Here is a 14,729-nt window from a genome sequence, read left to right as displayed (position 1 = left end):
CAGTGTAATAATGCACCCTACAGAAATTTGAGCTGTCTCTGCAGGTGTTCTATCAAGCTGGACTCAGCTGGAGAAGAGCTCCAGGTGAAAATTACCTATGATACATTAATTCAGGCAGTATCTTGAAGTCTCAGTAATGATATGTTCATTGCTGCAAGCTTGACTAGTGCATGGTACTTCAGAGCCCTAGCTAGAGAACTTATCTATATACAGTATTAACACTGGAAACTTTAACATATTTTAAGACTTAAAACAGTATTTTTATTAACACTAAACCAGAGCAGCATTAATTACTCAAACAAAACTACAAATACTAGAATTTTCTTCTCCCCAACTCTTCTGTTTTCTTAATCTCTCACCTATAGTGAGACATACTAGACGTAGACATAATTGTTCTTGTGAAGAATACGGCAATATACAATTCAGTATATTCATTAATCACTAACAGCTACACTAAACCAGCCCCTAAAAATTAAGAAGTGTTCATCCTTTGCCTTCTGTTTTTTCACTTGTATTCATCCCTTTCTGCCTTACTGTCATGTAGCTTTGCTCCTCTTGTGTCAACATTAAACTTACTATATACTGCCTCTTCTGTGTCTGGCGTTTGATCAGGTCCAAAGAATATAAAGTTCCACTCTTTTGTTACCTGAATAATTACTGGATTTACATGCTCTTGTCAGTTTTTGTGGGACCTGGAATGTTCTCATCTGTCTCTGGTTTTTTTGTTTTTTTTTTTTGCTTTTACTAATGAATATTAAAAAGCTCCATGAAGAAACCAGGCATCAATCTGTATTATAGCTGCATCCTAAAACTATATTGTTCCCAGTTTGGCCTGTTACAAGTGATTTGTGAAGTAAATGAATCAGTGTTTCTTTGGACTCATTGAGATGGCAACAAGAAAACGAGAATAAAAAGTTTCTTATTGTCTGCACATTATGCAAACAACAAACGAGGATTCCACACTTCAGCAGAGAGAACTCTGCACTATGGACACTGGGTCTCAGTCTAACTTATTTATCCATTTATCTCTATCAGCATCCTTAAAGCATAGAAAGCTATTGTGTAGCCCAGCACTGACATTTTTTACCATTAATCTGATAGTACTGGTCAGTCTGGGCCTTGTGTCAGGAATGTCAGACTCCTGGCATTAAGGGGTTAAACAAAAACACCTGCACTTATGAGCCCTTCAGAAATTGCACTGACTTGTCTCTATTCTACTCCAACTTTGTCTCTCTTTAGTATATTATGCTTGCATCAATGGCTCCAGCTGCAATGGAACCTCATGTTACCATTTCCTCACGTCATGAAAGGGCTCAAATGGTGCTACTTTACTGTATTACTCTGCCAATAGTGTGGGCGTGATTAGGTCTGAGTACTGCTGTGCTCTACTGAAGTCAGTACTAGCTAAAAGATTTATCCTTTGAAAACTCCCATCTAAAGATGTGGATTGAATAGAAAATATCTGGAGTAAGAGGCATTAAAATCAGGGTCAGTATAAACCAGACACTGAAATTGTGTTTAGATTCTTCTCCCAAAGGACTAATTGGCTGAAGGGAGGTGTCTTATTTGTGATGGTCCATCTCGCTTCTGCGAGAACTGTCAGAGAAAGGACATTGCTGCATCCACTCCTGCTAGTTCCTCTGTAGTGGGAGTACCACTTCACAATAGACAGTGTTGAAGGCTGCTGAGATATCAAGAGTGTGAACATGGAGGTGTGGCCCCAGTTCAAGGCCATTAGTACAGTCATCCATCAGAGCAGAGGGCTGACCTTTTGCCATGTCCTGACTTCAAGCCTGACCTGAGGGGCTCAGGATGCTGGGGGAAGTTAAATGCTGCTGGAGCTTGTTTGATGGCTACTACCTTTTCCATAAGTTTGTTCAGGCAGGGGTTTGGTAGTTTGCAAGGCCCCCCTGCATTAAGTGCAGACTTGTGCAGAATTAGCCAGACTATTGAGGGTTTCCAGGTGGCTAATAAGGAGACATTGACTGAGACATTGATGATGCCAGTTACAGGGCCCTATTGTACTTTGCTTGCCTTCATATGAGATGGTGATTAGACAACTCTGTCTTCTAGGGGTAGAAATAAAAGCATGGATGGATGAAGAGCAGTGGTTGTAACTGAGCATGGGGAAGCTAGTGGTGCTGCTAGGAGAATGGAACGTAATTAATAAACTTGCAGGTGCATGGACTTCACACTTGACTGAAGACATCTGACTATTGATTGTCAAGGCAATATAAAGCCTCAGTGTCTTGTTGGACTACTTGCTGCTCCTGGACACATTTGCATCAATGATGAGGAATTTTGGGGGGTGGAGGGATAGCTCAGTGGTTTGAGCATGGGCCTACTAAACCCAGGGTTGTGAGTTCAATCCTTGAGAGGGCCATTTAGGGATCTGGGGCAAAAATTGGGGATTGGCCCTGCTTTGAGAAGGGGGTTGGACTAGATGACCTCCTGAGGTCCCTTCCAATCCTGATATTCTGTGATTCTATGAATGATTTATACCATCTTCAAGTGGCCAGAAAACTGCTTTTTTTCTTCTCAGAGGATATATCACTATGTTTATCACCTCCAGACTAGACTAGACTGCCACCTTTTGATTGTGTTTGCTCCAGGGCAGTGACCGAGATCAGAAAGCATCCTGCAACTAATGGGTCCTAATGCAACACAGATAGTTAATAACAGTAGACACTCTGATGGGCATAGGAATGTGGTTCAGATGAAACAAGAACAGGAAGCACCCCAACAGTGAATGATCAGCTGGGATTTATACCTGGGACTTCTCATAAACATAACATACTAAGCCATCTGGCCAACTACAGACACTGGTACTTGCATTTGCTACTACATATATCAAGTAAGTCTATGAAAGAAGCATTTTCACAAATATGTTGTGAACCACATTAATTCTCCCTGAGCCATATGGTTAGTAAGTGATGCAGGGAAGGATAGGGCTTTGAGATAGCAGAGGGAGAGGAATAGTTCTCTGCATGAGTAAGGGGAGATAGAGGAAGAGGCATTTAGGTTAGCAAAAGGCTTCTTTCCAACCTACTTAGAAAACCAAGTAACTTGTTCTGTAGCTTGATACCCTTCTTAGTGCCACTCATGCCGCTTGATAAATCTTCAGAGTATTCAACTGCTGCATTGCTAATTTAACAGCCAAGTGGCTAGAATGGCCATGACTGTGGGCATGGATCTGTATGAAGAGGTCTTATTCAAATCTAAAGATCTTCAATATTTTGGCTATAAGACATCTTAGGCCTGATTTTCAAAGGTGGTGGACACCATTACCTCCGATTGATTTCAATGAGAGCATTCTGATAAATAGATTTTACGGTATTTTAAGCTGGACTCCCTGAAATTGAGGCAAACAAAATTAGTTAGGACCTCTGAAAATTTGATCTAGAGTAGTTATAGAAAGGAAATAATGAAGGTATAAATTGACCCCCTTAGCAGCAAAGGACACAAACAGCCTGGCATTTGGAGCAGGGCACTTGGATTTACAAGCTCTATTACTATCAGCAGGGGAATGATTTATCCCACTGTGCCAACTAGCCTTTAGCTGTTATTTTGGTATCTGGAACTGCTAATTGATGGTCATGTGAACTATGCTGAGTGTGTCTTGGGAAATACAGTATGTTATCCCCAGACACACAAGTTGTCTGGGTTCTCTATGTCTCCTTCAGACTACTCTGCAAAAGTATCATACAGGGGTAATCCTAGGTGGAGGGAGTCCTCTCTCTGTTGGGCACCAGCACAAACGCTTTTAGCAAATGTTGCTCACTTTGAATAGACACAAGGGAATTAAAAGGGAAACAGTGTCACAGGGTTTGTCCCTTGTCCACCCCACATTGACATGGTCCATAATCTCAATTACTAGGATGAGTTTTGTGCGCATGCATTAGGCTCTAACTATACCGGAGCTACAGCCAGGTCTAATGCTGGCAGATGCTATTCAGCTTTCTGCTGCGTGCAACATCCCTCAATCCTGAATTCAGCCAGACCTCAGACAGAACCTGGTGCTATTATTCCAGTCCTGGGCCTGCCTGAGTGAAGAGTAGTGTATAGTGGTAGGCTGACTCCAATGCAATGTTCACTATATAGTACAGCAGGTGAGAATGACATCTTTGCTGATGTTAGATGAAGAGAAGTCTCTATTAATAAGGTATCAACTTTAATTTCTTGTACTCCCAGCACCCACTTATGATTACATGGCAATGAAGTATCCTGGCAAATAGCTTAGATCCAATGGCTCTGTGGACTCCACTTTGGAAGACTGCTATTGTATGTCCATAGTGAATAAAATAGTTTGAATAGAAACCATATTTTTTAACAATGCCTCATTGCAATGTACATCATTCATTCCAAATCCAAATTTACCCTGATCCCACTCAAACCTAGTGTAATATTCCTGTTTATTATTGCTGAAATCAGGAATGCTGAATAATGAAATTATCTTAGGAGCTTATGTGACCCCTATTACCATAGTATCAGAACCTGATTATAAAATATGGTGTGTATGTATTCAGGAATGAAGCCCACCTCATTTCTTGTCTCCTTGTCTTCTGTTGTGTTTGATGGGCCTTTTTCATATTTTCTAAAGGCCAGTGTCATACAGCTGGAGCTTGCTAATATGAGATCTATGCTAAAAGTTGTGCAGAGGCCTCAAGGTTACACATGAAATCCTTTGTATCATAGTGTACTCATGGACACACATCTAGAATATTTGTTCTCCATAATTCTTTCCAGTGCCTGGGAATCTTGGCTGTTACAAGGACTATGGAGATCCCCCTCTTACTGGCATCAGTGAGACCTCAAACAAACTCACTATCCAAACCTGCATCAGCTTCTGCCGAAATCAGCAGTTCAAGGTAATTTCTCTGCTCTCCATTTACAGAGAGGTTTTTTTAAAAATGGGACAGGATGACACACACAGATCTCCACTGTATTTCTGGTGCCTTCTTTTCTTGCCCCAGGAAACCCAGCCTCTCACTTCCTCTCACTCTAGGGAGCCCAGCCTCTCTCCTGCTTATCCAAGATAGCTTGGGTATAAGCCAAAAAAGTTATATTTTGACTGCAAGGAGGAGATGCCTGCAGACATGTGAATGCTTTTGTATGCTTACACTTCATTAATGTAACAACCCTCCCCTTCCTCTGAACAGGCTTTCTCACCAGCCCTAAATGGCACCCCTGAAGCTCTGTCATCTGCAGAACACCCTGCCAGCTTTCTCCTGGCCCTGCTCTTAATCATTCTCCTCCAAATGGTACACTCCTTGCTGTCCCCTTTATGCCCTGACAACCTGCTATCTATGTTCCCCGAATATCAACCCTTCCTGTCTAAACTCTCTTTGTTATCACAGTTTGCAGGCATGGAGGCAGGCTATGCCTGTTTCTGTGGAAATAACCCTGACTATTGGCGCTATGGGGAGGCAGTCAGCACAGAATGCAACAGTGTCTGTTTTGGCGACCATACCCAACCCTGTGGTGGCGACGGCAGGGTCATCCTCTTTGACAGTAAGTATTGAAATCGGCTGAGCATCTCTGAAAGGGGAGGCTTCAAATACTTAGCAAATCAGGGAAAAGAGTCATAAAGGAATTTGGGCACTACTGGACACAAAAGAATGCAAGACCCCCCAGTAGGGCTCAACTGTAGGGCAGCTGAGGCCCTGTTTGGCTCAGAAAAATGAGAACATGAATTCTGAGTAAAATGAATTAACCTTCATTCCAATTCTGTGAATGGATTGGCATATCTCTTCCAATAAATGATACTTGCTCAGATAACTGCTTCATGCTCCAGACACCGTGGTACACTTTTCCACAAAGGGCTCTAAAGTGGCTGTCATCCATGACACAGCACTGAAGGGCACTTTCAGATCTGCCCTTAATTAATGAATGCATGTGCAACTAAGGTAAGTGATAATCTTCAATAATCCCATCAGACACCTTAATTGGTACACATCAGCTCAACTTTTAATAAATAGTGTTATGTTCAGTCTGGTAAAGTAGAAAGGGGAACCCAGCAGAGATTTACCTGGAGCTATGGGAAGTGGAAGGAGTTCCACCTTTTACCCTAAAAATAATTAGGTGTAATTATAAATCTAGTTACTAATTTTTGATTAAAGGAAAAACAGAATAGTTGACCATACACCTTATTTTCTTACCTACATGGTAAAAGAGAATGTCAGATATACAAGACAACAAAATCTAGTAGACTTGTCAGTGGAGCAGCATGTTACATCAAGGGAATGAGTTATATTTCCTTAACACTACACACCCAGAGGACTCCTCACTCACACTCTCTCTCTCTATAAATACCAGTTCCAGTTGCGTAACCTTCCAGACTAAGAGTGAAATTAAGACCTGTAGTAAACAGTGTAGTATCATTGACTTCAGTGGAGTTGCACCAATTAAACAAGGTCTGAATTCTGTCCTGAATACATGACCCTTCAATTTATGTTTAAGTGCAGTATAAGGTACAACCTTTTTCTTCATCTACACAATGATACCAAACCTTAGGACAAACTTCCACACAGTCGCTTCTCTTCACAGTATGGGTTTGAAAAGTTACTAAGTCCACAGTTTGCTCTAACACGGAAATGTGGGGGTGGGTGTTAGCTATCTTAGAAGATTAGGATTGGAAGAGACCTCAGAAGGTCATCTCATCCAACCCGCTGCTCCAATCAGGATGAATCCCAACTAAATCATCCCAGCCAGGCTTTGTCAAGCCAGGCCTTAAAAACCTCCAAAGATGGAGATTCCACAACTCCATAGGTAACCCATTCCAGTGCTTCACCACCCTCCTAGTGAAAGAGTTTTTCCTAATATCCAACCTAGACCTCCCCCACTGCAACTTGAGACCATTACTCCTTGTTCTGTCATCTGCCACCACTGAGAATAGCTTAGCTCCATCCTCTTTGGAACTCCTCTTCAGGTAGTTGAAGGCTGCTATCAAATCCCCCTTCACTCTTCTCTTCTGCAGACTAAATAAGCCCAGTTTCCTCAGGCTCTCCTCATAAGTCATGTACCCCAGCCCCCTAATCATTATCATTGCCATCCACAGGACTCTCTTCAGTTTGTCCACATCCTTTCTGTAGTGGGGGGCCCAAAACTGGATGCAATACTCCAGATGTGGCCTCACCAGTGCCCAATAGAGGGGAATAATCACTTCCCTTGATTTGCTGGCAGTGCTTCTACTAATGCAGCCAAATATGCTGTTAGCCTTCTTGGCAACAAGGGCACACTGTTTACCTATATTCAGCTTCTTGTCCACTGTAATCCCCAGATCCTTTTCTGCAGAACTGCTGCTTTGCCAGTCAGTCTCCAGCCTGTAGCGGTGCATGGGATTCTTCCATCCTAAGTGCAAGACTCTGCACTTGTCCTTGCTGAACCTTATCAGATTTCTTTCGGCCCAATCCTCCAAATTGTCTAGGTCACTCTGGACCCTATCCCTACCCTCCAGTATATCTACCTCTCCCCCGGAGCTTATTGTCATCCACAAACTTGCTGAGGGCGCAATCCATTCCATCATCCAGATCATCTGAACAAAACCAGCCCCAGGACCGATCCCTGGGACACTCTGCTTGATACTGGCTGCCAACTAGACATTGAGCCATTGATCACTACCTGTTGAGCCCGACAATCTAGCCAGCTTTCTATCCACCTTATAGTCCATTCATCCAATCCATATTTCTTTAACTTGCTGGCAAGAATATGGTTGGAGACCGTATCAAAAGCTTTGCTAAAGTCATGGTATATCACGTCTACCGCTTTCCCCATATCCACAGAGCCAGTTATCTCATCATAGAAGTCAATCATAGAATCATAGAATATCAGGGTTGGAAGGGACCTTAGGAGGTCATCTAGTCCAACCCCCTGCTCAAAGCAAGACCAATCCCCAACTAAATCATCCCAGCCAGGGCTTTGTCAAGTCTGACCTTAAAAACTTCAAAGGAAGGAGATTCCACCACCTCCCTAGGTAATGCATTCCAGTGCTTCACCACCCTCCTAGTGAAAAAGTTTTTCCTAATATCCAATCTAAACCTTGAGACCATTACTCCTTGTTCTGAAATCAGCTACCACTGAGAACAGTCTAGATCCATCCTCTTTGGAAGCCCCTTTCAGGTAGTTGAAAGCAGCTATCAAATCCCCCCTCATTCTTCTCTTCCGCAGACTAAACAATCCCAGTTCCCTCAGCTCTCCTCATAAGTCATGTGTTCCAGTTCCCTAATCATTTTTGTTGCCCTCCGCTGGACTCTTTCCAATTTTTCCACATCCTTCTTGTAATGTGGGGCCCAAAACTGGACACAGTACTCCAGATGAGGCCTCACTAATGTCGAATAGAGGGGAACGATCACGACCCTCAATCTGCTGGCAATGCCCCTACATATACATCCCAAAATGCCATTGGCCTTCTTGGCAACAATGGTACACTGTTGACTCATATCCAGCTTCTCATCCACTGTAACCCCTAGGTCCTTTTCTGCAGAACTGCTGCCGAGCCATTCGGTCCCTAGTCTGTAGCAGTGCATGGGATTCTTCCGTCCTAAGTGCAGGACTCTGCACTTGTCCTTGTTGAACCTCATCAGATTTCTTTTGGCCCAATCCTCTAATTTGTCTTGGGCCCTCTGTATCCTATCTCCTCCCAGTTTAGTGTCATCTGCAAACTTGCTGAGGGTGCAATCCACACCATCCTCCAGATCATTTATGAAGATATTGAACAAAACCGGCCCGAGGACTGACCCTTGGGGCACTCCACTTGATACCGGCTGCCAACTAGACATGGAGCCATTGATCACTACCCGTTGAGCCTGACAATCTAGCCAACTTTCTATCCACCAGTCCATTCATCCAGCTCATACTTCTTTAACTTGCTGGCAAGAATACTGTGGGAAACCGTGTTTTTGCTAAAGTCAAGGAACAACATGTCCACTGCTTTCCCCTCATCCACAGAGCCAGTTATCTCATCATAATCAAGTTGGTCAGGCATGACTTGGCCTTGGTGAATCCATGTTGACTGTTCCTGATCATCTTCCTCTCCTCCAAGTGATTCAAAATGGAAGCTAGGGGCGATCTAGCTCCAGAAAGCAAAGATGCTCAGCCATGAGTCAAATATCATGAGTCAGATGGTGACCCCTACAAAATCATGAGATTGGCTCAAATATAATGAGATCTTGTTTTTAAAATTGAATGTGTTTTTGGGTTGTTGTCTGATTTTTGAACTCCCCCTCTCCCTTCAATATGCTCAAGACAATTAGTGTTACCACCTTTCTCATATTTATAGTGAGTGAGACAATTTTGGCACCGGCTGCAGGAACTTTCACTAGAGGATCCAATGCACATTGGGACCTCTTTAAGATAGACAAGTCTTAAGTGTTTAAGTCCATATGAACAGTTAGTCCATGGGTGCTTGCCAGTTACGCATTAACTGTCCATGCAGACCTTGCAACTGTGCACTAAAAGTTCACTAAGGCGCGCTTACACCTAACAACTGTCCTGGGGTTTGCAGGCCTGTCCTACTTTGATCCTCAAAACCTCTTGTCATGATTAAGCAGAATATTTCCTGCATTCAGGATTGGCCATGGTTCCTGGCCAATGGGAGCTGCAGTGGCAGTGCACGCAGCCCATTGGGGCTGGGGGAAGTGCACGCAGCGCCCTGGCTGCCCCTATGCGTAGGAGCCAGAGGGGAGACATGCCACTGCTTCTGGGAGCCACACAGAGCCATGGCACAGAGCGGGGCAAGCCCCAGACCCCGCTCCCCAGCGGGAGCTTGAGGGCCAGATTAAAACGTCTGAAAGGCAGGATGTGGCCCCCGGACCATAGTTTGCCCACTCCTGCTCTGCACACACAGGCAACATCTCCCACATTGCTCAGGCTTAAAACTACTCAGTCTGCTACACCTATTGTTACAAATACAAATAATAAAAATGCAATGGTAAAACAAATATTAACACAACATCTAAATTCACTTCTAAATACAGTGTTTTGCAACTTCAGATCATTCCAACTATTGCATCAGGATCTGTACATCAACTTTTATAATATGTAAATTTTCCCACGCTCACATGGCTCATCAACCTACAATCTTCAGCTCCACAACACAGACAGCTCTAGGAACAACTGCTTTTGTCCTCTAAGTCAGTGGCTCTCAACCTTTCCGGACTACTGTACCCCTTTCAGGAGTCTGATTTGTCTTGCATACCCAAAGTTTCACCCAACTTAAAAACTACTTGCTTACAAAAATCAGACATAAAAATACAGAAGCGTCACTGCACATCATTACTGAAAAAGTGCTTACGTTCTCATTTTTACCATATAATTATAAAATAAATCAATTGGAATATAAATATTATGCTTACATTTCACTGTATAGTCTATACAGCAGTATAAACAAGTCATTGTCTGTATGAAATTTTAGTTTGTACTGACTTCGCTAGTGTTTTTTATGTAGCCTGTTGTAAAACTAGGCAAATAGCTAGATGAGTTGATGTACTCCCTGGGAGACCTCTGTGTTGAGAACCACTGCTCTAAGTGGACCAGCACATACAGGGAGACACATACTTTCTGAAACAGCCATGGAACACTAGGCATCACGACACTTTGGTTTATACTGCGCGCCATGAGAGCACATTGTGGTTACAGACAGCATAGCCAAAAGTAACAACCCCCATTTGGGTCATATGAGTACCTGAACCTGGGATCTCTGGATGTAAAAATGTAAAGAGCTACCACTTGATCTAAAGAACCCTTAGAGTGCTCTTAGCATGGTAGTAGTAACAGACTCAAGTTTCTATATGTTTCAGAGTGGTAGCCGTGTTAGGGTTTTTGACGTTTTTTTGTTGAATAATTGAAACTTTTAGGTCTGTAATTGAGTGTCCAGGGAGGTTGAAGTGTTCTCTGACTGGTTTTTGAATGTTATAATTCTTGATGTCTGATTTGTATCCATTTATTCTTGTGCGTAGAGACTGTCCGGTTTGGCCAATGTACATGGCAGGGGGGGCATTGCTGGCACATGATGGTATATATCACATTGGTAGATGAGCCTCTGATAGTGTGGCTTCAAAAACAGACTCTAACAAGAAACTTCAGAACTGGGATTAATTTGCAAACTGGACACCATTAAATTAGGCTTGAATAAAGACTGGGAGTGCATGCATCATTACACAAACTAAAAACTATTTCCCCATGCTAATTTTCCCCCTACTGTTACTCACACCTTCTTGTCTACTGTTTGAAATGGGCCATCCTGATTATCACTACAGAAGTGTTTTTTCCTCCTGCTGATAATAGCACACCTTAATCAATGAGTCTCATTAGAGTTGGTATGGCAACACCCATTTTTTTCATGTTCTCTGTGTGTATATATCTATATATCTTCCTACTGTATTTTCCACTGCATGCATCTGATGAAGTGGGCTTTAGCCCACAAAAGCCTATGCTCAAATAAGTTTCAATGTGTGGTCTAGCAACTAAGAGGTAACAGAGTCATGGTGGGTTACAGAATCACCTAATTTGATATGTCCCTTGGAAAGAATTTGGCAAAGTGGATGAGACTTGATGCTGTTGCATTAGAGACTCTGTTCTATTTCCAGCTCTACTAGTGACCATGGGTAAGTTCTTGGTTACATGTGTGAGATCTTGTTCATAATATGTGTTGTGAAGGACACAGAAGTATTGTCAGTCAAAGAGCTGGGACTAGAATTCATGGTATCTCGACTTCTAAGTCATTGAACTTTCCATTAGGCTACAGGGCTTTGTATGGAAACGGAGCCCTCCCCCTCCCCACACAGGAATGGAGCTTTTAGTATCATCACGAGACTCTTCGCAAAATCACATTATTCTCAATAAATCTGAGTTGGCTACACTGCTCGGCAGTTTAGTGTTGCGTAGTTCTCTGTTGGGCTGTGCTACCCAGTTGTCCTTTAACATGGAAAATGCCTAATGGCCACAGATTAGAGTTGAGCTAAAGGGGACCAAGGTGACAGTAAGGTTCTATTTTATTAATAGGGTGCAGTATAACACTATTTACATATCTGTCTCCCGGGGGGGGGGGGGGTGTGCGAATTAATTGTTTATACATAGCTTTAAACATGTGAAGACACACACACACACCCCATTAAAAGAATTAGTGTAACTGATAGTAATGTTACCAACAATGCTGGAACAGTATAGCTGAGCTATTTTAAAAATTTTATCTTCTGTTTTTTTTTCCAAAGTGGTATAAGTTGTTGTTGTTGTTAGTCTGAGAGGTCTGATTTCTTAGAAGTACTACAAAATAAAAGTACTTGTGCTAGGGTTGCCAACCCTCCAGGATTGTCCGGGAGTCTCCAAGAATTAAAGATTAATTTTTCATTAAAGATTGTCATGTGATGAAATTTCCAGGAATTGATCCAACCAAAGTTGCCACCATTCACCATCACCACTTTCTGCATAAATGTATTTTTATGTCTCCTCTCCACTCCATGTTCTAAAGGGTTAATCCCTGATGTAAAATCTGACAATAATACCTGATCTTCAAGTTGGCATCAGGACATAATGGCTGAGCTGAGAAGTCTGTCAACAGCCCAAGAAAGGGCATTTGAAAGAACGTAAATCAGAGCCAGAAAGATCATGATTAAGCACTGATGCTCACAGTATACATCAGAGGTGCTGCATTAATATCTTTCAGAGTAACAGCCGTGTTAGTCTGTATTCGCAAAAAGAAAAGGAGTACTTGTGGCACCTTAAAGCCTAACCAATTTATTTGAGCATGAGCTTTCGTGAGCTACAGCTCACTTCATCGGATGCATCCGATGAAGTGAGCTGTAGCTCACGAAAGCTCATGCTCAAATTAATATCTTTGGAAATCAGCCAATACACTGTCCATGGACTCTTTCTGTACAAAATCATGTACCAGCAGATGTATTAGTTTACATAAATGATAGCAGTGAGAAGCAGAGCAGCACTGAACAAAAGATGATAAAGTAGCCTCAAGCATTACTGCATACAAAACATTTGCTGGTATGTTGGAAACATTTCAGCTTCATGGATAAGGTGTTTGCAACGGAGCCTGTGATAGGGCGTTATTCTTAGCCAAGTGATTCCATTTATCCATGTGTCAGACTTACTTATTAATTGTACAAAAACAAAACACTTGAAATTTTAAAACAATTACATAAAAAAGATAAAACTCTGCTAAGAATGCTTTAATTATAGGGAAGTGGAGAAATATCCCATAAGCAAGAGTCATTATTACACGGACTGACCTCACAGGGGTAAGAGGGGAACTGGTGAGGGTTAGTGGTTAGCTCATTATGACCAGATTGTCCCCAGCCCTGGAGGGATGCTCAAGGGAGGAGAGGGCACAAATTGCTGGCTACAATTGTGCACAAGAGCTAGGCACAATTGCAGCCTAAACTGGCATTAGGCTTTCTGAAAGAAATGAGAGAGGTTGATGGCCCCCCACTTTTGCACCATATCCGTGGAGTTGGCCTCCTGTGAAAGAAGTGCACATTGCACCCTGGAAGAGGGTAGCACAATGACCATGCTCCCAGTTACCTATATAAGCATCTTGCTCTGGTCTGAGACATAGTATCTCCTGGGGTTCCCAGCGTCTCCTGCCCCAGTGCAAATCTGTAGCTTAAAGCCATAATTGAGCCCTTGATGTTTGTAGTGTATCAGATTTATTCTTAGATGAAACATGCTCTGGAAGTACAGACTATACAAATTTGATTTTCACTCATTCTTTTTCTTCTCTTTTTCCCCACAGCCCTCATTGGTGCCTGTGGGGGGAACTATACCTCCCCAACATCTGTGATCTATTCTCCAGATTTCCCTGACACCTATGCCACAGGCAGGGTGTGCTACTGGACCATACAAATTCCAGGAGCATCTCAGATCCAGTTCAACTTCATTCTCTTTGACATCAAGGACTCCACAGACATGGTGGAGGTGCTGGATGGCTACACCTACCATGTGCTGGCTCGTTTTGATGGCAGAAACCGGCTTCCCATCTCTTTTAATGTCTCTTTGGATTTTGTCATTTTGTATTTTTTCTCAGATCAAATAAATCAGGCCCAGGGATTTGCTGTCGTGTACAGAGGTAAGAGGCTAACTGCTCCATACCTAGCTCCTGATGGACCATTTTTCTAAGGTGTTTAGGCCACATAGAGACTTGCCCTACAGACACAGCGAAAACACATATTTTAACTCATATCATACATCTAAGGGTCCTCCTTTTTGTGTCGTCAGAGTTCCAGGTGGTAAGGCCTCCCACCCAAACTTCTGTCTTGATTTAGTAGTCTGCCCTTCAGCTGTTTCTCAAATAACTATGGGCTAACCCAAAAGCCCATTCCCCTGGTTCCTCCTCCCCCACACCTGATATGATGGGGCTGAAAGAAAGACTAAAGTTGAAATAAAATGGTGCCAGTAGTCCAGCTGCACCTTCTGTTTTTCCTTAGTGCTTTCTAACTCCCTGTATATTCCACTCAGCCAGAAAGTATCCTGGGATTCTGTGACTGTACCAATTACATTCAAGTCATCTTGCTCAGATCATTTTCGTCTTGTCTGTGCTAGAACACTCACCATTGCTCATGCCAGCAAAGCTGGATTGGTGTAAGAAAATTTTAGGGAAAAAGGCATAGGTGCTGGAAGTAGGGGTGCTGGAGGCAATGCGGTACCTGCTGGCTCAGAGTGGCTTCCATCGTTTACAGTTTGATTCAATGGCTCTTAGCACCCCCACTATACAAATTGTTCCA

The 14,729-nt window shown here is 42.7% G+C and overlaps 1 protein-coding gene across 15 annotated transcripts in view; it reads left to right on the top strand.

The window, feature by feature from the left end:
• The window catches only part of KREMEN1 (kringle containing transmembrane protein 1), a 146,067-nt gene that overhangs the window by 119,534 nt on the left and 11,804 nt on the right, over nt 1-14,729 (top strand). For 9 of the 15 annotated variants that reach the window (XM_073312966.1, XM_073312960.1, XM_073312964.1 and 6 more), the window contains 4 exons: nt 4,747-4,868; nt 5,160-5,261; nt 5,358-5,511; nt 13,742-14,074. In XM_073312966.1, coding sequence (XP_073169067.1) covers nt 4,747-4,868; nt 5,160-5,261; nt 5,358-5,511; nt 13,742-14,074 — 711 coding nt within the window. Of the gene's footprint in view, nt 1-2,612; nt 2,967-4,746; nt 4,869-5,159; nt 5,262-5,357; nt 5,512-13,741; nt 14,075-14,729 lie in introns of those variants that run through there. The other 6 variants (XM_073312969.1, XM_073312972.1, XM_073312961.1 and 3 more) reach the window with 5 other exon arrangements.

This window comes from Lepidochelys kempii, chromosome 15 (assembly GCF_965140265.1).
Source record: "Lepidochelys kempii isolate rLepKem1 chromosome 15, rLepKem1.hap2, whole genome shotgun sequence".
NCBI lineage: Eukaryota > Metazoa > Chordata > Testudines > Cheloniidae > Lepidochelys > Lepidochelys kempii.
This window is presented reverse-complemented; position numbering and strand designations above follow the sequence as displayed.